This window comes from Salmo salar, chromosome 02, assembly GCF_965601325.2.
Source record: "Salmo salar chromosome 02, fSalSal1, whole genome shotgun sequence".
Taxonomy (NCBI): Eukaryota; Metazoa; Chordata; class Actinopteri; order Salmoniformes; family Salmonidae; genus Salmo; species Salmo salar.
Window position 1 is genome coordinate 8,447,000 of NC_138292.1, and position 20,501 is coordinate 8,467,500.

Here is a 20,501-nt window from a genome sequence, read left to right on the forward strand (position 1 = left end):
GACTCCTCACTACTCCAAATATACCCCAAGCTGATGACCCGTCTCCACTAACCTCTACGTCACACAAAGATCCAGTTCGTACCACCTTCACAGCCTTTCCAGAACAAGGATTTCCTCTGTTTAGGTTAGGGATCAGTTGGGAACAGATTTAAGAGTCATAGAATGCTCCTCTGACAACACTTGTCAGTTTTCACGTTCCGTAAACACCAAAGACAAGCTTGCTGTGATGCCGTCTTTCTGGCTGCTGTGTTTCTGAGCTCTTTTATTGATGGCGGTGAGGTTAACGACAGAGTGATGATGTTGAGGTCAAGGACACAAACTGCTCTGTGAAACAACAGCTGCATGTATAGAGAAACTCTGATCATTTGAAGAGATTTGATTTGTCAGGTGTTAAATCGAAAACATTGTTTTTACTTGTCAGGTTGACTAAAAAAAGAATAGCTGACAACAACATCACTTCTTAAGTGAAAGGCGGTAATGAAGTTAATCTGTTTTGAACCCGTCACATCTGTCTTCCTGAGCAGGCGAGATGTCCTACATATGTCACTGGTGTGTCAGGGGGAATTTAAGGATTAGGGCTCGGGCTCCCCCCCCCCCCCCCCCCTCTGAACAGATGTAAAGGAGCACCATTGTAGTGTCTGACCTCCAACCACTGACCGATGCCATACTGATGTCTTCTTCTCTTTCACTCTCCCCAAGTCCTTTTGAAAAGCAGCAGAATAAGCTGAAACCCTGGTCCCTGTGTCAGGACAAAGAGGCCATGGGGGAGTTGGGGGGGGGGGGGGGGGGGTAGATGGTCTGAGTTGTACCCCTGCTGGGCAGTGAAGTGAAGAGAGAGGGAGTGGGAGGGGGGGGGGGGGGTATATTTGTTCTGGTCAGGTCAGGTTGTGTGTTTTCTGAATGGCCAAGGGAAGTTGCATCAGTATGCATAAATCCAGCCGGGAGAGAGAGCAAGAGAGAGGCTTCAGTGGCAGAGTAGCAAAGGGGAGGGAGGGGGGTTCTTTGTTGAGGGAGGGGAGGAGGGAGGGAGGGGTGTAGCGGGGAACTGAGCTCGCTGCCTCTCTCACGCTCCCACTGGAGTTTAGTTTAACACTGGCTGCCCTGCCCTGCACTACAGGAGAGAGAACGAGAGAGAGAACGAGAGAGAGGGACAGAGAGAGAGACGGAGAGAGAACGAGAGAGGGACAGAGAGAGGGACAGCGAGAGGGACAGAGAGAGAGACAGAGAGAGGGACAGAGAGAGAGAGAGAGAGAGAGACAGAGAGAGGGACAGAGAGAGAGAGACAGAGAGAGAGACAGAGACAGAGAGAGAGACAGTAAAGGGGTGAAACTGGCGTGGCTCTGGACAAGGCTCTGGACATGCCAGTCTTACAGCAATGACTCAGCCGTCACCCACTGGACTTACACTGGATTTTATCTTTGCTGCTTCATGCGGCTTTTCTTCTTACCTAAATGTTGTCACTGGATAAGATGCACTCCCGAGCCAAGTCCAGGAGCTGTGATAACTACCTGAGCATTAAGGTCAGAAAAGGTGGAGAATGGTCACCTAAAGTCAAATGTATTTTATTTTCTGCTGTAATTGAAGGTAGACTAAAACCTGGTAACCTAAAGGGAAGTTTAAATCCTGTTAGTAAGTTAATGTCACAATTCACTACTGACCTGTGGGTTCTCTAAAACAGCTTGTGTTTCATGCAAATAATGGACTTAACAGACTAACTAATACATGGATTGCTGGAGATTTACAGATTTCAGACTTCTGACTTTATTCAGTTCAGTTGATTGTCACTCTGGCAAACTGTCTTTCATATCCCCACTTACTTCCCAGTAGATGATTTATTGTCTTCAGGATAGGTGAGCTACATGTCTGTTGTCAGGCTGTCTGTCTGTGTGTCTGTAGACGCTGCTCCACACAGTCAGAAAAGTGTCCTTTACTTCACAGATATCTAAGCAGCTGATATTTTGGTGTGTGTGTGTGTGTGTGTGTGTGTGTGTGTGTGTGTGTGTGTGTGTGTGTGTGTGTGTGTGTGTGTGTGTGTGTGTGTGTGTGTGTGTGTGTGTGTGTGTGTGTGTGTGTGTGTGTGTGTGTGTGTGTGTGCGTACGTGGTTACCTGACAGTAACCTGACATAGAGAGATATACTATGTTATTGTAGGCTAGACTAGTCAGTGTGTTGTTCTACGGTATCTGCTTGATGTCTTGATATGTAGGCTAATATCTTCAATTCTTCACGCTATTCAAGTAGATTTTTACAATTCATTGAATGCAAGTTTGTTTCTGAATGTTGTTTTTGTAGCTGTATTTATGACTTGATGGGGTTGGAATTCTGGCAGGTGTGAAGTTAGAGACTGACCATCTCTCTCTCTCTCTCTCTCTCTCTCTCTCTCTCTCTCGCTCTCTCGCTCTCTCGCTCTCTCTCTCTCTCTCTCTCTCTCTCTCTCTCTCTCTCTCTCTCTCTCTCTCTCTCTCTCTCTCTCTCTCTCTCTCTCTCTCTCTCTCTCTCTCTCTCTCTGTCTCTCTCTGTCTCTCTCTCTCTCTCTGTCTCTCTCTCTCTCTCTGTCTCTCTCTCTCTCTCTCTCTCTCTCTCTCTCAATTCAATTTAAGGGCTTTATTGGCATGGGAAACATATGTTAACATTGCTAAAGCAAGTGAAATAGATAATAAACAAAAGTGAAATAACAATAAAAATTAACAGTAAACATTACACTCACAGAAGTTCCAAAAGAATAAAGACATTTCAAATGTCATATTATGTATACATACAGTGTTGTAGCGATGTGCAAATAGTTAAAGTACAAAAGGGAAAATAAATAAACATAAATATGGGTTATATTTACAATGGTGTTTGTTCTTCACTGTTTGCCCTTTTCTTGTGGCAACAGGTCACAAATCTTGCTGCCGTGATGGCACACTACGGTATCTGAGGAAGGCACAGTGATGCCGAAACGTTGGTAAATACCCATTAAATGGCTGGGAGTTTATACATGGAGTGAGCGACTTTCTTTATTTTGATAGTTTATTCTCCGTTAGTCAGCACCTCCACACACACTATTATTCGGGGTGTGCACCAGCTCATGTTTTTAATACACTGTGGTATTTCACCCAGTAGATATGGGAGTTGATCAAAATTGGGGTTGTTTTCGAGTTCTTTGTGGGTCTGTGTAATCTGAGGGAAATATGTATCTCTAATATGGTCATACATTTGGCAGGAAGTTAGGAAGTGCAGCTCAGTTTCCACTTCATTTTGTGGGCAGTGTGCTCATAGTCTTCTCTTGAAAGCCAGGTCTGCCTACGGCGGCCTTTCTCAATAGCAAGGCTATGCTCACTGAGTCTGTACATAGTCAAAGCCTAAGTTTGGGTCAGTCACAGTGGTCAGCTATTCTGCCACTGTGTACTCTCTGTTTAGGGCCAAATAGCATTATAGTTTGCTCAGATTTTTTTGTTAATTCTTTCCAATGTGTCAAGTAATTATCTTTTAGTTTTCTCATGATTTGGTTGGGTCTAATTATGTTGCTGTTGCTGTCCTGGGGCTCTGTGGGGTCTGTTTGTGTTTGTGATCAGAGCCCCACGACCAGCTTGCTTAGGGGACTCTTCTCCAGGTTCATCTCTCTGTAGGTGATGGCTTTGTTATGGAAGGTTTGGGAATCGTTTCATTTTAGGGGGTTGTAGAATTTAACGTCTCTTTTCTGGATTTTGATAATTAGCGGGTATACGGCCTAATTCTGCTCTGCATGCATTATTTGGTGTTTTACGTTGTACACGGAGGATATTTAAGCAGAATTCTGCATGCAGTCTCAATTTGGTGTTTGTCCCATTTTGTGAATTCTTGGTTGGTGAATGGACCCCAGACCTCACAACCATAAATGGCAATGGGTTCTATAACTGATTCAAGATCCTAATTGGTATGTTGAAATTTAAGTTCCTTTTGATGGCATAGAAGGCCCTTCTTGCCTTGTCTCTCAGCTAGTTCACAGCTTTGTGGAATTTACCTGTGGCGCTGATATTTTGGCCGAGATATGTATATTTTTTTGTGTGATCTAGGGCAACAGTGTCTAGATGGAATTTGTATTTGTGGTCCTGGCAACTGGACCTTTTTTGCAACACCATTATTTTTGTCTTACTGAGATTTACTGTCAAGGCCCAGGTCTGACAGTATCTGTGCAGAATATCTAGGTGCTGCTGTAGGCCCTCCTTGGTTGGGGACAGAAGCACCAGATCATCAGCAAACAGTAGACATTTTACTTCAGATTCTAGTAGGGTGAGGCCGGGTGCTGCAGAGTGATCTAGTGCCCTCGCCAATTCGTTGATATATATGTTGAAGAGGGTGGGGCTTAAGCTGCATCCCTGTCTCACCCCACAGCCCTGTGGAAAGAAATGTGTGTTTTTTTGCCAATTTTAACCACAGACGTGTTGTATGTGTACATGGATTTTAGAATGTCGTATGTTTTTCCCCCAACACCACTTTCCATCAATTTGTATAGCAGACCCTAGTGCCAAATTGAGCCGAAGGCTTTTTTGAAATTAACAAAGCATGAGAAGACTTTGCCTTTGTTTTGGTTTGTTTGTTTGTCAGTTAGAGTGTGCAGGGTGAATACGTGGCCTGTCGTACGGTCATTTAGAAAAAAATAATTTGACATTTGCTCAGTACATTGTTTTCACTGAGGAAATGTACGACTCTGCTTTTAATGATAATGCATAGGATATTACCAAGGCTGCTGTTGACGCACGTCCCACTGTAGTTATTGGGGTCAAATTTGTCTCCACTTTTGTGGATTGGGGTGATCAGTATTGGTTCCAAATATTGGGGAAGATGCCAGAGCTAAGAATGACGTTAAAGAGTTTAAGTATATCCAATTGGAATTTGTGGTCTGTATATTTTATCATTTCATTGAGGATACCATCAACACCACAGGCCTTTTTGGGTTGGAGGGTTTGTATTTTGTCCAGTGGTTTCTGGTAGTCTTTAATAGTTGATGCCAGGATTTGTATTTGATCATGTGTATATTTTTGCTGTTTGTTCATGTTATAGGGCCGAAAAGATTGGAGAAGATTGTGTGTGTGTGTGTTTGTTTCAAGTTTCAAGTTCTAAGTTCCCATGTACAAGTACAGTGAAATGCCTTGTAAACTTAGAACCCCACAATGTAACAATCACTGAGAATGTAATACAAGACAAAAAACACAGGAGAAATTAGAATAATTATGAAGAACACAATAAGTAAATAAGCATACTATATACAGGGTCAGTTCAATACTATACTATATACAGGGTCAGTTCAATACCATACTATATACAGGGTCAGTTAATACCATACTATATACAGGGTCAGTTCAATACCATACTATATACAGGGTCAGTTAATACCCTACTATATACAGGGTCGGTTCAATACCATACTATATACAGGGTCAGTTCAATACTATATACAGGGTCAGTTAATACCATACTATATACAGGGTCAATTAATACCATACTATATACAGGGTCAGTTCAATACTATACTATATACAGGGTCAGTTAATACCATACTATATACAGGGTCAGTTCAATACCATACTATATACAGGGTCAGTTAATACCATACTATATACAGGGTCAGTTAATACCATACTATATACAGGGTCAGTTAATACCATACTATATACAGGGTCAGTTCAATACCATACTATATACAGGGTCAGTTAATACCATACTATATACAGGGTCAGTTCAATACCATACTATATACAGGGTCAGTTCAATACGATACTATATACAGGGTCAGTTCAATACCATACTATATACAGGGTCAGTTCAATACCATACTATATACAGGGTCAGTTCAATACGATACTATATACAGGGTCAGTCCAATACCATACTATATACAGGGTCAGTTAATACCCTACTATATACAGGATCAGTTAATACCCTACTATATACAGGATCAGTTAATACCCTACTATATACAGGGTCAGTTCAATACTATATACAGGGTCAGTTAATACCATACTATATACAGGGTCAGTTCAATACCATACTATATACAGGGTCAGTTCAATACCATACTATATACAAGGTCAGTTAATACCATACTATATACAGGGTCAGTTAATACCATACTATATACAGGGTCAGTTAATACCATACTATATACAGGGTCAGTTCAATACCATACTATATACAGGGTCAGTTAATACCATACTATATACAGGGTCAGTTCAATACGATACTATATACAGGGTCAGTTAATACCATACTATATACAGGGTCAGTTCAATACCATACTATATACAGGGTCAGTTAATACCATACTATATACAGGGTCAGTTAATACCATACTATATACAGGGTCAGTTCAATACCATACTATATACAGGGTCAGTTAATACCATACTATATACAGGGTCAGTTAATACCATACTATATACAGGGTCAGTTCAATACCATACTATATACAGGGTTAGTTAATACCATACTATATACAGGGTCAGTTAATACCATACTATATACAGGGTCAGTGAATACCATACTATATACAGGGTCAGTTCAATACCATACTATATACAGGGTCAGTTCAATACCATACTATATACAGGGTCAGTTACTACCATACTATATACAGGGTCAGTTCAATACCATACTATATGCAGGGTCAGTTAGTACCGTACAGGGTCAGTTCAATACCATACTATATACAGGGTCAGTTCAATACTATACTATATACAGGGTCAGTTAGTACCATACTATATACAGGGTCAGTTCAATACCATACTATATACAGGGTCAGTTCAATACCATACTATATACAGGGTCAGTTCAATACCATACTATATACAGGGTCAGTTCAATACCATACATTATACAGGGTCAGTTCAATACCATACTATATACAGGGTTAGTTAATACCATACTATATACAGGGTCAGTTAATACCATACTATATACAGGGTCAGTGAATACCATACTATATACAGGGTCAGTTCAATACCATACTATATACAGGGTCAGTTCAATACCATACTATATACAGGGTCAGTTACTACCATACTATATACAGGGTCAGTTCAATACCATACTATATGCAGGGTCAGTTAGTACCGTACAGGGTCAGTTCAATACCATACTATATACAGGGTCAGTTCAATACTATACTATATACAGGGTCAGTTAGTACCATACTATATACAGGGTCAGTTCAATACCATACTATATACAGGGTCAGTTCAATACCATACTATATACAGGGTCAGTTCAATACCATACTATATACAGGGTCAGTTCAATACCATACATTATACAGGGTCAGTTAATACCATACTATATACAGGGTCAGTTCAATACCATACTATATACAGGGTCAGTTAATACCATACTATATACAGGGTCAGTTCAATACCATACTATATACAGGGTCAGTTCAATACCATACTATATACAGGGTCAGTTCAATACGATACTATATACAGGGTCAGTTCAATACTATACTATATACAGGGTCAGTTCAATACCATACTATATACAGGGTCAGTTCAATACCATACTATATACAGGGTCAGTTCAATACTATATACAGGGTCAGTTAATACCATACTATATACAGGGTCAGTTAATACCATACTATATACAGGGTCAGTTAATACCATACTATATACAGGGTCAGTTCAATACCATACTATATACAGGGTCAGTTAATACCATACTATATACAGGGTCAGTTCAATACCATACTATATACAGGGTCAGTTAATACCATACTATATACAGGGTCAGTTCAATACCCTACTATATACAGGGTCAGTTAATACCATACTATATACAGGGTCAGTTAATACCATACTATATACAGGGTCAGTTCAATACCATACTATATACAGGGTCAGTTAATACCATACTATATACAGGGTCAGTTAATACCATACTATATACAGGGTCAGTTCAATACCATACTATATACAGGGTCAGTTAATACCATACTATATACAGGGTCAGTTCAATACCATACTATATACAGGTTCAGTTAATACCATACTATATACAGTGTCAGTTCAATACCATACTATATACAGGGTCAGTTCAATACTATACTATATACTGGGTCAGTTCAATACCATACTATATACAGGGTCAGTTCAATACTATAATATATACAGGGTCAGTCCAATACTATACTATATACAGGGTCAGTTAATACCCTACTATATACAGGGTCAGTTCAATACCATACTATATACAGGGTCAGTTAATACCATACTATATACAGGGTCAGTTAATACCATACTATATACAGGGTCAGTTAATACCATACTATATACAGGGTCAGTTAATACCATACTATATACAGGGTCAGTTCAATACCATACTATATACAGGGTCAGTTAATACCATACTATATACAGGGTCAGTTCAATACCATACTATATACAGGGTCAGTTAATACCATACTATATACAGGGTCAGTTAATACCATACTATATACAGGGTCAGTTCAATACCATACTATATACAGGGTCAGTTAATACCATACTATATACAGGGTCAGTTAATACCATACTATATACAGGGTCAGTTAATACCATACTATATACAGGGTCAGTTCAATACCATACTATATGCAGGGTCAGTTAGTACCGTACAGGGTCAGTTCAATACCATACTATATACAGGGTCAGTTCAATACTATACTATATACAGGGTCAGTTAATACCATACTATATACAGGGTCAGTTCAATACCATACTATATACAGGGTCAGTTAATACCATACTATATACAGGGTCAGTTAATACCATACTATATACAGGGTCAGTTCAATACCATACTATATACAGGGTCAGTTAATACCATACTATATACAGGGTCAGTTAATACCATACTATATACAGGGTCAGTTAATACCATACTATATACAGGGTCAGTTAATACCATACTATATACAGGGTCAGTTAATACCATACTATATACAGGGTCAGTTCAATACCATACTATATACAGGGTCAGTTAATACCATACTATATACAGGGTCAGTTCAATACCATACTATATACAGGGTCAGTTCAATACCATACTATATACAGGGTCAGTTAATACCATACTATATACAGGGTCAGTTACAATACCATACTATATACAGGGTCAGTTAATACCATACTATATACAGGGTCAGTTCAATACCATACTATATACAGGGTCAGTTCAATACCATACTATATACAGGGTCAGTTAATACCATACTATATACAGGGTCAGTTCAATACCATACTATATACAGGGTCAGTTAATACCATACTATATACAGGCCTTGCAAGTGCTGACCTGATTAAAAATACCTTTCTCACGTCGGCCTCGGAGAGCGAGATCACCCAATCCTCTAGTTTGGTGATGGTCCTCACATCCGGCACAATGTTGTTGTTGTCAAAGCTTGCATTAAATGCATTCAGTTCGTCTGGTATAGAGGCATCGTTGAGAAGATCATCCTTTGTAATCTGTAATGGACTGTAGCTCCTGCCACATGAGGCGGACGTCGGAGCCTGTGTAATATGATTCCACCTTCTTCCTACAGTATATTGTCCTATTTGCTAGTTTCGTGTGTGTGTGTGTGTGTGTGTGTGGTGTGTGTGTGTGTGTGTGTGTGTGTGTGTGTGTGTGTGTGTGTGTGTGTGTGTGTGTGTGTGGGGGGGGGGGGGGGGGGGGCTCAGTCCAGATCCTGATCTTTCTGAGTCTATAGCAACTTGATTTCATTGTCCATTAGTAGACTACACCCTCTGAAGACCTCACACATGGTTTGGCCAAAGCACAGCAGGTCTGATGGGAATGTATCCCCACCCTCCCACCTCCCAGGCTCCTTTGTGGTCCTCCTGACACCTGGCTGTAGGGCAGGTCTGATGGGAAGGTATCCCCACCCTCCCACCTCCCAGGCTCCTTTGTGGTCCTCCTGACACCTGGCTGTAGGGCAGGTCTGATGGGAAGGTATCCCCACCCTCCCACCTCCCAGGCTCCTTTGTGGTCCTCCTGACACCTGGCTGTAGGGCAGGTCTGATGGGAAGGTATCCCCGCCCTCCCACCTCCCAGGCTCCTTTGTGGTCCTCCTGACACCTGGCTGTAGGGCAGGTCTGATGGGAAGGTATCCCCACCCTCCCACCTCCCAGGCTCCTTTGTGGTCCTCCTGACACCTGGCTGTAGGGCAGGTCTGATGGGAAGGTATCACCGCCCTCCCACCTCCCAGGCTCCTTTGTGGTCCTCCTGACACCTGGCTGTAGGGCAGGTCTGATGGGAAGGTATCACCGCCCTCCCACCTCCCAGGCTCCTTTGTGGTCCTCCTGACACCTGGCTGTAGGGCAGGTCTGATGGGAAGGTATCCCCGCCCTCCCACCTCCCAGGCTCCTTTGTGGTCCTCCTGACACCTGGCTGTAGGGCAGGTCTGATGGGAAGGTATCCCCGCCCTCCCACCTCCCAGGCTCCTTTGTGGTCCTCCTGACACCTGGCTGTAGGGCAGGTCTGATGGGAAGGTATCCCCGCCCTCCCACCTCCCAGGCTCCTTTGTGGTCCTCCTGACACCTGGCTGTAGGGCAGGTCTGATTGGAAGGTATCCAAATGGCCCCATATGAACATGATACTATTATTACTACTAAAATGAATGCTACCTCTAATATCTATACTACTAGCATTACCACTTGTAGCATTTCTACCTCTAATATCTATACTACTAGCATTACCACTAGTAGTATTTCTACCTCTAATATCTCTACCATTACCACTAGTAGTATTTCTACCTCTAATATCTATACTACCATTACCACTAGTAGCATTTCTACCTCTAATATCTCTACTACTAGCATTACCACTAGTAGTATTTCTATCTCTAATATCTCTACTACTAGCATTACCACTAGTAGTATTTCTACCTCTAATATCTCTACTACTAGCATTACCACTAGTAGTATTTCTACCTCTAATATCTCTACTACTAGCATTACCACTAGTAGTATTTCTACCTCTAATATCTCTACTACTACCATTACCACTAGTAGTGTTTCTACCTCTAATATCTCTACCATTACCACTAGTAGTGTTTCTACCTCTAATATCTATACTAGCATTACCACTAGTAGCATTTCTACCTCTAATATCTAAACTACCATTACCACTAGTAGTATTTCTACCTCTAATATCTCTACTACTAGCATTACCACTAGTAGTATTTCTACCTCTAATATCTACTACCATTACCACTAGTAGCATTTCTACCTCTAATATCTATACTACCATTACCACTAGTAGTATTTCTACCTCTAATATCTCTACTACCATTACCACTAGTAGTATTTCTACCTCTAATATCTCTACCATTACCACTAGTAGCATTTCTACCTCTAATATCTATACTACCATTACCACTAGTAGCATTTCTACCTCTAATATCTATACTACCATTACCACTAGTAGCATTTCTACCTCTAATATCTATACTACCATTACCACTAGTAGTATTTCTACCTCTAATATCTATACTAGCATTACCACTAGTAGTATTTCTACCTCTAATATCTCTACCATTACCACTAGTAGTATTTCTACCTCTAATATCTATACTAGCATTACCAGTAGTAGTATTTCTACCTCTAATATCTCTACTACTAGCATTACCACTAGTAGTATTTCTACCTCTAATATCTCTACCTACTACAACTATAACTAACTTACCATTACATCAGTACTACAACTACCATCATCATTACTACTACAGTACCACCATCATTAAACTACTACTGTTACCATCACCCCTACTACCGTAACACTACTATTTGGAATAATAATCACAGCAACAATAATAATAATAATAACAATAATAACAATAATAAGTTACTGCTTACTATGCAGTGTCCCTCAGGCTATGGCAGGCAAATACATATTTGGCTGCAAGAGGAGCCCATGAGTATTTTAGTTTTTCCTCTGGGTTTAATATGTTGTAATGTATCTCTTGGTGAGGAATATTTCTGACAGTAGAGGAGAAAGTACATCTCTCTTGGTGAGGAATATTTCTGACAGTAGAGGAGAAAGTACATCTCTCTTGGTGAGGAATATTTCTGACAGTAGAGGAGAAAGTACATCTCTCTTGGTGAGGAATATTTCTGACAGTAGAGGAGAAAGTACATCTCTCTTGGTGAGGAATATTTCTGACAGTAGAGGAGAAAGTGCATCTCTGTCTCTACCTCCCCTGTCATGCAGTGACCACATAGACGCTCCTCTTTGGGTTACCATGTCGTTTTGTGTCTGCTGGTTTCTAATTGCCAGTTGGTGGTCACTCAGCCTGTACTTGGTAAAGATCTGTCTCTGCTTCGTATCTCTGACAGCAATTTAGCAATTTAGTCGGCTTTGAGATTGTGTTTAGTTTTTCCAATGTTGTAAATATGAGTCCTTTGATTGGTTCAGGATTTAGTTTATTTGAATTCTGTCTTTTGAAGCGGGGTTAGGTCCAACACCAGCTGACTGAGAGTGCTCGTTTCTGGGCTCAGCTCTTGGGTTTGAAGTGATTTAAATTGGAGACTTGAATTTAGCAGTAGCCAGAAAATGTAGTATCTTTTTTGTATTTTCATTACCAATGGAAGCGGTCTAATTTTGCCATACATGCATTAGTTGGTGTATTTCTTTGGACTTTTCTGCATGCATCTCTCTCTCTCTCCCTCTCTCTCGCTTTCTCTCTCTCCCTCCGTCTCTCTCTCTTACTCTCCGTCTCTCTCTCTCTCTTCTCTCTGTCTCTCTCTCTTTCTCTGTCTCTTTCTGTCTCCCTCTCTCTCTCTCTCTCTCTCTCTCTCTCTCTCTTCTCTCTGTCTCTGTCTCTGTCTCTGTCTCTCTTTCTCTGTCTCTTTCTGTCTCCCTCTGTCTCTCTCTCTCTGTCTCTCTTTTCTCTGTCTCCCTCTCTCTTTTCTCTCTCTCTCCCTCTCTCTCTCTCTCTCTCTCTCCCTCTTTTCTCTGTCTCCCTCTCTCTTTTCTCTCTCTCTCCCTCTCTCTCTCTCTCTCTCTCCCTCTTTTCTCTGTCTCCCTCTCTTTTCTCTGTTTGTTCTATGTGTTTCTGAACCAGATGTCTGTCTGTCTGCCTGCCTGTCTGTCTGTCTGTCAGTCTGTCAGTCTGTGTCTTACTGAAGGGAATACTTTTCTAAACCAGATGTCTGTCAGTCTCTGTCAGTCTGTCTGTCTGTTTCGTACTGAAGGGAAGAATGACAACAGTACTGTCACACCTGGATCATCCGACCCATCCCACTAATTACCTAGCCAGAGTTCTACCACTACACACACACACACACACGCACGCACGCACGCACGCACGCACGCACGCACGCACGCACGCACACTCACACACACACACACACACACACACACACACACACACACACACACACACACACACACACACACACACACACACACACACACACACACACACACACACACTACCTCACACACACAACCTGCCTACTATAAATACCTGTGACTATAGAGGGCTGGATGCTACACCCTCCTGTCAGTCCTGACTGAAGGACTGGGGATAGTACTCATACAACTACTGTCTGCCTTCCTAATGGCACCCTATTCCCTATATAGTTCACTACTTCTGACCAGGGTGGTCTTTAGGACTCTGGTAAATAGGGAATAGAGTGTTTTTAACTACAGTCTTGATGCAACCACTCAAAGTGTAAACATTGGTGTGTGTGTGTGTGTGTGTGTGTGTGTGTGTGTGTGTGTGTGTGTGTGTGTGTGTGTGTGTGTGTGTGTGTGTGTGTGTGTGTGTGTGTGTGTGTGTGTGTGTGTGTGTGTGTAGCCATTGTTTGGACTGTGCAGTTTCAGAAGTGGTTCTCATTCATTCAGATTCCCTGTCTGGTCACTTGGGCCGGTGCAACTGGTTGAATGAGCAGCTGATTTATAGTCCAGAGCTCAAACAAAAGGCTCTGCTGATAAATCTCTGTTTCAATCGCTGGCTTGGGAACCTGAAGAACTGCTCTCTCTCTCTCTCTCTCTCTCTCTCTCTCTCTCTCTCTCTCTCTCTCTCTCTCTCTCTCTCTCTCTCTCTCTCTCAACCTCTCTCTCTGTCTTTCAATTTAATTTCAAATACATTTTAGTTGCTTTATTGGCATGGGAAACATATGTTAACATTGTCAAAGCAAGTGAAATAGAAATCTCTCTCTCCTCGGCTGTTTTTAAAAGCATGTAGTAATGTCTGCTTTGCTGTCATTGTTACCTTCCCTCTAGTAAACACCATGTTTATTCTTCTCTCCCTGCTCCACTAGTGACTAAAGGCTGTGTCCCATATGGCACCCTGTTCTCTATATAGTGCACTACTGTTGACCAGAGTCCATAATCCCCACAGGCCCCGGTCAAAAGTAGTGCACTATATAGGCAAAAGGGTGCCATTTGGGATGAGCCCATAGCCTGCTCAGAGAGAGACGTTTTGGTTTCCCTCAGAGCCAGACTGGGCCTGCTAATGGAGGTGGGATGGGGCATCCAGACCATAGCAGTTAGAGAGGGGAACAACAGAACAATCAACACACTCTGTTACAGTTACTGTCTGAAATGATGGTGGGGCTGAAATACCAAACAAATCATTTCAACAATGTGATAAATCTCAATTCTGGACTGTCGGACAAGGGGGGGTTGGATTGGAATTTTGGGGGTGGTGAAATTGCTCTGAGAATGTTGACTGACTCAAACCAGCTGTTGTGATCTGACAGACAGTTGTATATGTCAGTTTGACAGCCACCTGTAACTGTAAATAAACTGTCTGCATAGTGAACTCTCTCTAACAGCCTTTCTACTTTCACCCCTGTGTATACAGTGTTGGGTTGTGTCCCAAATGAAACCCTATTCCCTATATACTGTAGTGCACTACTTGAGAGAGCCCTATGTAAGCCCTGGTCAAAAGTAGTGCACTAAATAGGGAATAGGGTGCCCTTTGGGAGGCAGCCCTGTTGTTTCTGTGCCGGACTTTCCCTGGCAGTGAGTTCTATCTGTGTGGCTGTCAGTGGAAGAGCCTGGAGTGTTCCACTGTTCCATTCCACTGTTCCATTCCACTGTTGTGTTCTATTGTGGAAGGGAAGGAGCGTTCCAACCAACAGGCAGCAGGGAGGGACATGTTTGGCCTTGGTGATGTCACAGTGGCCCCGTGGCTGACTGGCCACAGGTCAGAGGTCAGAGGCTGAATGGTGAACAACATGTCTACCAGTCCTGTCATGAGGGTTATACTCAATGTGTCCCAAATGGAATCCTATTCTCTATATAGTGCACTACGTTTGACCAGGGCCCATAGGGCACTATATAGGGACTAGGGTGCCATTTGAGACATTGCCTATGTCTACTAGAGCAGGTCATCCTCATTGAGACAAACAACAATCCTCTAGTACCAGAGAGGTCGTACTGTGTCTTTATACACCCTGTCCTCTGGTCATGTGGCTGACTTTACCGTGACAAGTCAACACTACTGAGCTGTTACAGGTCCCTGGTGTTACAGGTCCCTGGTGTTACAGGGTCAGGTGTAGTTAGCAGCACTGACATTACAATGACATGTCAACACTACTGAGCTGTTACAGGTCCCTGGTGTTACAGGTCCCTGGTGTTACAGGTCCCTGGTGTTACAGGGTCAGGTGTAGTTAGCAGCACTGACGTTATTGTTTCTAGTGGGTTAGGTTACATTATACCATTACATCCCCTGGCTCCTCATTAGGGAAAAGCCATTGCTCTACAGACACAATGCTGACCGGGATGACCAGGGTAGAGGGCTGGGGTAGAGAGAGACTGGACTTTCCAGGCCGGGGGTTTGTGTCCGCTCTTCTCTGTCCATGACGTCACCCGTCCAGATGTTTCCCCTGTCTCTAATGGAAAGGCCATCACGCAGGATGTGTCCTGCGACCTACTGACTTCCTGGAGAGTTAGAGGGTGGCTGTGTGTGTGTGTGTGTGTGTGTGTGTGTGTGTGTGTGTGTGTGTGTGTGTGTGTGTGTGTGTGTGTGTGTGTGTGTGTGTGTGTGTTGGTGTGTGTGTGTGTGTGTGTGTGTGTGTGTGTGTGTGTGTGTGTGTGTGTGTGTGTGTGTGTGTGTGTTGGTGTGTGTGTTGGTGTGTGTGTTGGTGTGTGTGTTGGGTGTGTGTGTGTGTGTGTGTGTGTGTGTGTGTGTGTGTGTGTGTGTGTGTGTGTGTGTGTGTGTGTCACAGCTCTGAGGTCCCACAACCCAAACAGAAACATGACAGGGACACTCTCTCTGTTATGCTGTTATTAGGGTTGTTCCACAAAATGAATGCCTTTTGCGTCCCTTTGTTATTTAAAGTAGATATTGTGCACAAATATTGCATTTTTTAAAAGCCTGTTATATTAAATGAAGTTCTTTATTATACTGTAGACCACATGGAAAATTCTATAAATCAGATGTTTCTATATAAATAAAGACCTGTTAAAGCATTCCCTCTGTGACTTCTAGGAAGATCTTCACCTCATTATTTTGTTGCTTTGACAAAGTCATTTCTGGAGATGATTAGGTATTTCTTGTGAAAGAGGGATTCATTTAAGGTAAAAACGGTTAAAAAGGTTAAAAAAACATTTTAATATGGTGAAACTATTCCTTTAAAAAAAGAATCAGAAGAACCATTGAACATCTAACAGTCAAATCATAGTGTAAAAGCAGGTAAACTGGTTCTACTCTTTTAGTCAGTTTTCTGGTGTTTTGTGGTGGAAAACTGAGCAGGTGTCACGACATCCGCCGAAGTCGGTCCCTCTCCTTTGTCGTGTCTTTGGCATCATTAAAACTGAAGACATATTTATCAAATAACCTCTCTAGGGTATGTGGGACGAAATCGTCCCACCTACTCAACAGCCAGTGGAATCCCGTGACGCGTTATTCAAATACCTTAGAAATGCCATTACTTCAATTTCTCAAACATATGACTATTTTACACCATTTTAAAGACAAGACTCTCGTTAATCTAACCACACTGTCCGATTTCAAAAAGGCTTTACAACAAAAGCAAAACATTAGATTATGTCAGCAGAGTACCCAGCCAGAAATAATCAGACACCCATTTTTCAAGCTAGCATATAATGTCACATAAACCCAAACCACAGCTAAATGCAGCACTAACCTTTGATGATCTTCATCAGATGACACTTCTAGGACATTATGTTATACAATACATGCATGTTTTGTTCAATCAAGTTCATATTTATATCAAAAACCAGCTTTTTACATTAGCATGTGACGTTCAGAACTAGCATACCCACCGCAAACTTCCGGTGAATTTACTAAATTACTCACGATAAACGTTCACAAAAAACATAACAATTGTTTTAAGAATTATAGATACAGAACTCCTTTATGCAATCGCTATGTCCGATTTTAAAATAGCTTTTCGGCAAAAGCACATTTTGCAATATTCTGAGTAGATAGCCCAGCCATCACGGGCTAGCTAATTTGACACCCACCAAGTTTGGCCCTCACCAAACTCCGATTTACTATTAGAAAAATTTGATTACCTTTGCTGTTCTTCGTCAGAATGCACTCCCAGGACTTCTACTTCAATAACAAATGTTGGTTTGGTTCAAAATAATCCATAGTTATGTTCAAATATCCTCTGTTTTGTTCGTGCGTTCAAGACACTACCCGAAGGGTGACAAAGGGTGACGCGCCCGATGCGTTTCGTGACAAAAAAATTCTAAATATTCCATTACCGTACTTCGAAGCATGTCAACCGCTGTTTAAAATCAATTTTTATGCGATTTTTCTCGTAAAAAAGCGATAATATTCCGACCGGGAAACCCTGTTTACGTTCAAAGACAGAGAAAATAAAAACAGGGTGTCGCCTCGTGCACGCGCCTCAGTCTCCTTGTTCTCTGATCGACCATTATCCAAATGCGCTAGTGTTTTTCAGCCAGGGCCTGCAAAGACATCATTCAGCCTTTTGCCGCCTTCTGAGAGCCTATGGGAGCCGTAGGAAGTGTCACGTTACAGCAGAGATCCTCAGTTTTCAATAAAGAGAGTGTAGAAGCCCAAGAAATGCTCAGAGAGGGCGCTTCCTGTAAGGAATCTTCTCAGGTTTTTGCCTGCCATATGAGTTCTGTTATACTCACAGACACCATTCAAACAGTTTTAGAAACTTTAGGGTGTTTTCTATCCAAAGCCAATAATTATATGCATATTCTAGTTTCTGGGCAGTAGTAATAACCAGAAATCGGCTACGTTTTTTATCCGGACGTGCAAATACTGCCCCTTACCCTAGAGAGGATAACTCTCTGTAATTATTATTACGCGATTAAACTGGTTAATCGTGTAACTGTAATTAACTAGGAAGTCGGGGCACCAAGGAAAATATTCAAATTACAAAGTTATCATTTTCCTAATATAACTTTCAGATATCATAATATCTGATCTATGAGTCTTCTGATTAATGATGTATTTGTTTACCTCGTCAGTCTCATTCCAAACGTCGTAAATTGTTGGTTATCTGCACGAACCCAGTCTTCACTATGAGTCATCCATACATCAATTGTCTTAAAATCATTTATTTACTAACTAAGTAATTCACAGAAATGCATAACAAACAGTAGATATCGTTACAAAGGAATGATAAAGGAATGTGCCCTAGTGGGCTAAACCGGCATTGCGGCTTGTTAGACAAAAGGTTGATAAGAGTTGATAATTATAAAAATTTAAATGCTAATCCTTTGCACATGAACGCTCACTCATTGGGGAACAATTGCAATAAATCAATATATTTACGCTCAGTGTGTCGTCGGGATCTTTGTTGAAAAGTTTGTTCTGTTGGAGAGTTTGTCCTCGCGTTCTCTCTCTCTCTCTCTCTCTCTCTCTCTCTCTCGGTTAGAATGGGTATTTCAAAGTGACATTCATTAATGTCGTTATAGGACAGATGTTTCGTCGGTCTTCGCGTTTAATGATACCGAATTCCTAGCTGCAGACTAGTAATTAATATCAAAGACTTGTTATTATTCTGTCGGTATTGATAGTCTAAGAGTTTAACCACGTGGTATGGTTAAAGTTCAGAAAGTGGAATGCATGGTCAAACCTTGGGCCTCTCGTTATCGAGGTAAGCTGGTCTCCAACCTTTAGCCACTCGTAATGGAGGTAAGCTCGGTCTCCTGATAGAAACCCTGGGTGGGGGTTATATTCGGAATAACAGAAAAAGGCTGTCTCATGATGCCAGGTCCCGTCTGTTCATGGGAGCGTGCCGATGACTTGGTGAAACTTTAAACAGAAATACAATTCTCTCACATTAACATCTTACAAGCATCCCAACATATTCCAGATAGCTTTATCCTTATTCATTCATTTTATACAACCATTAGATGTAAGTCTCACAACTGAGGCTATTATATAAACAGCGCCATGGTAATGTGGCCGTATTGTCTCTCATGAATTTCACAAAATTGTACCAAACGGACCAGGTTGAGCGTAAATCAAATAAAATACAATTTTATTTGTCACATGCGCTGAATGCAACAATGCAGTTCAAGAAATAGAGTTAAGAAAATATTTACTAAATAAACTAAAGTCAAAAATAAAGTTAAATAACACAATAAATAACAATAACAAGGCTATATACAGGGGGTACCGGTACCGAGTCAATGTGCGGGGGTACAGGTTAGTGGAGGTCGATTCCCACGGGGGGCCAGTACAAAAAAAAAATGCATGAAATGAAAATCAAATGTATGAAATGTAGGTATTCACTACTGTAAGTCGCTCTGGATAAGAGCGTCTGCTAAAATGACTAAAATGTTTAAAAAAAATGTCCTTTGTACATGTTGGTAGGGGTAAAGTGACTATGTATAGATAATAAACAGTAAGGGGTACAGGTTAGTGGAGGTCATTTGTACATGTAGGTAGGGGTAAAGTGACTATGTATAGATAATAAACAGTAAGGGGTACAGGTTAGTGGAGGTCATTTGTACATGTAGGTAAGGGTAAAGTGACTATGTATAGATAATAAACAGTAAGTAGCAGCAGTGTAAAAAAAAAGGGGGGGGGGGGGGGGGGGGTCAGTGTAAATAGTCCAGGTGGCCATTTGATTCATTGTTCAGCAGTCTCATGGCTTGGAGGTAGAATCTGTTCACCCCTGTGCGGCCTCGGGACGGACATCCAGCGAAAAATCATATCGCCATTAGCATAACAAAATTTTATAATAAAAAAAATAAAATAATAATAATCAAATTATATCATTTTATAGATACACCTCTCCTGAATCGAACCACGTTGTCCGATTTCAAAAAGGCTTTACAGCAAAAGCAAAACATTAGATTATGTTAGAGGAGTATATCGTAAAAGTAGCCACATAGCCATTTTCCGACCAACCACATGCATCACAAATAACCAAAAAACAGCTAAATGCAGCACTAACCTTTGACAATCTTCATCAGATGACACACCTAGGACATCATGTTACACAATACATGCATTCTTTTGTTCGATAAAGTTCATATTTATATATAAAAACAGCATTTTACATTGGTGCGTAACGTTGACTAACTATTTTCCCTCAA

At 41.4% G+C, this 20,501-nt stretch overlaps 1 protein-coding gene across 4 annotated transcripts in view; it reads left to right on the top strand.

Annotated features, from left to right (window-relative positions):
- The first annotated feature begins 1,053 nt into the window (after positions 1-1,053).
- Positions 1,054-20,501, top strand: part of plekhg4b (pleckstrin homology domain containing, family G (with RhoGef domain) member 4B) — a 94,188-nt gene continuing 74,740 nt past the window's right edge. The window contains exon 1 of one of the 4 annotated variants that reach the window (XM_082959587.1): positions 1,054-1,520. In XM_082959587.1, the coding sequence (XP_082815713.1) occupies positions 1,452-1,520 (69 nt within the window). In that variant the 5' untranslated portion in view covers positions 1,054-1,451. The remainder of the gene's footprint in view (positions 1,521-20,501) is intronic. The other 3 variants (XM_082959588.1, XM_045697041.2, XM_082959586.1) reach the window with 3 other exon arrangements.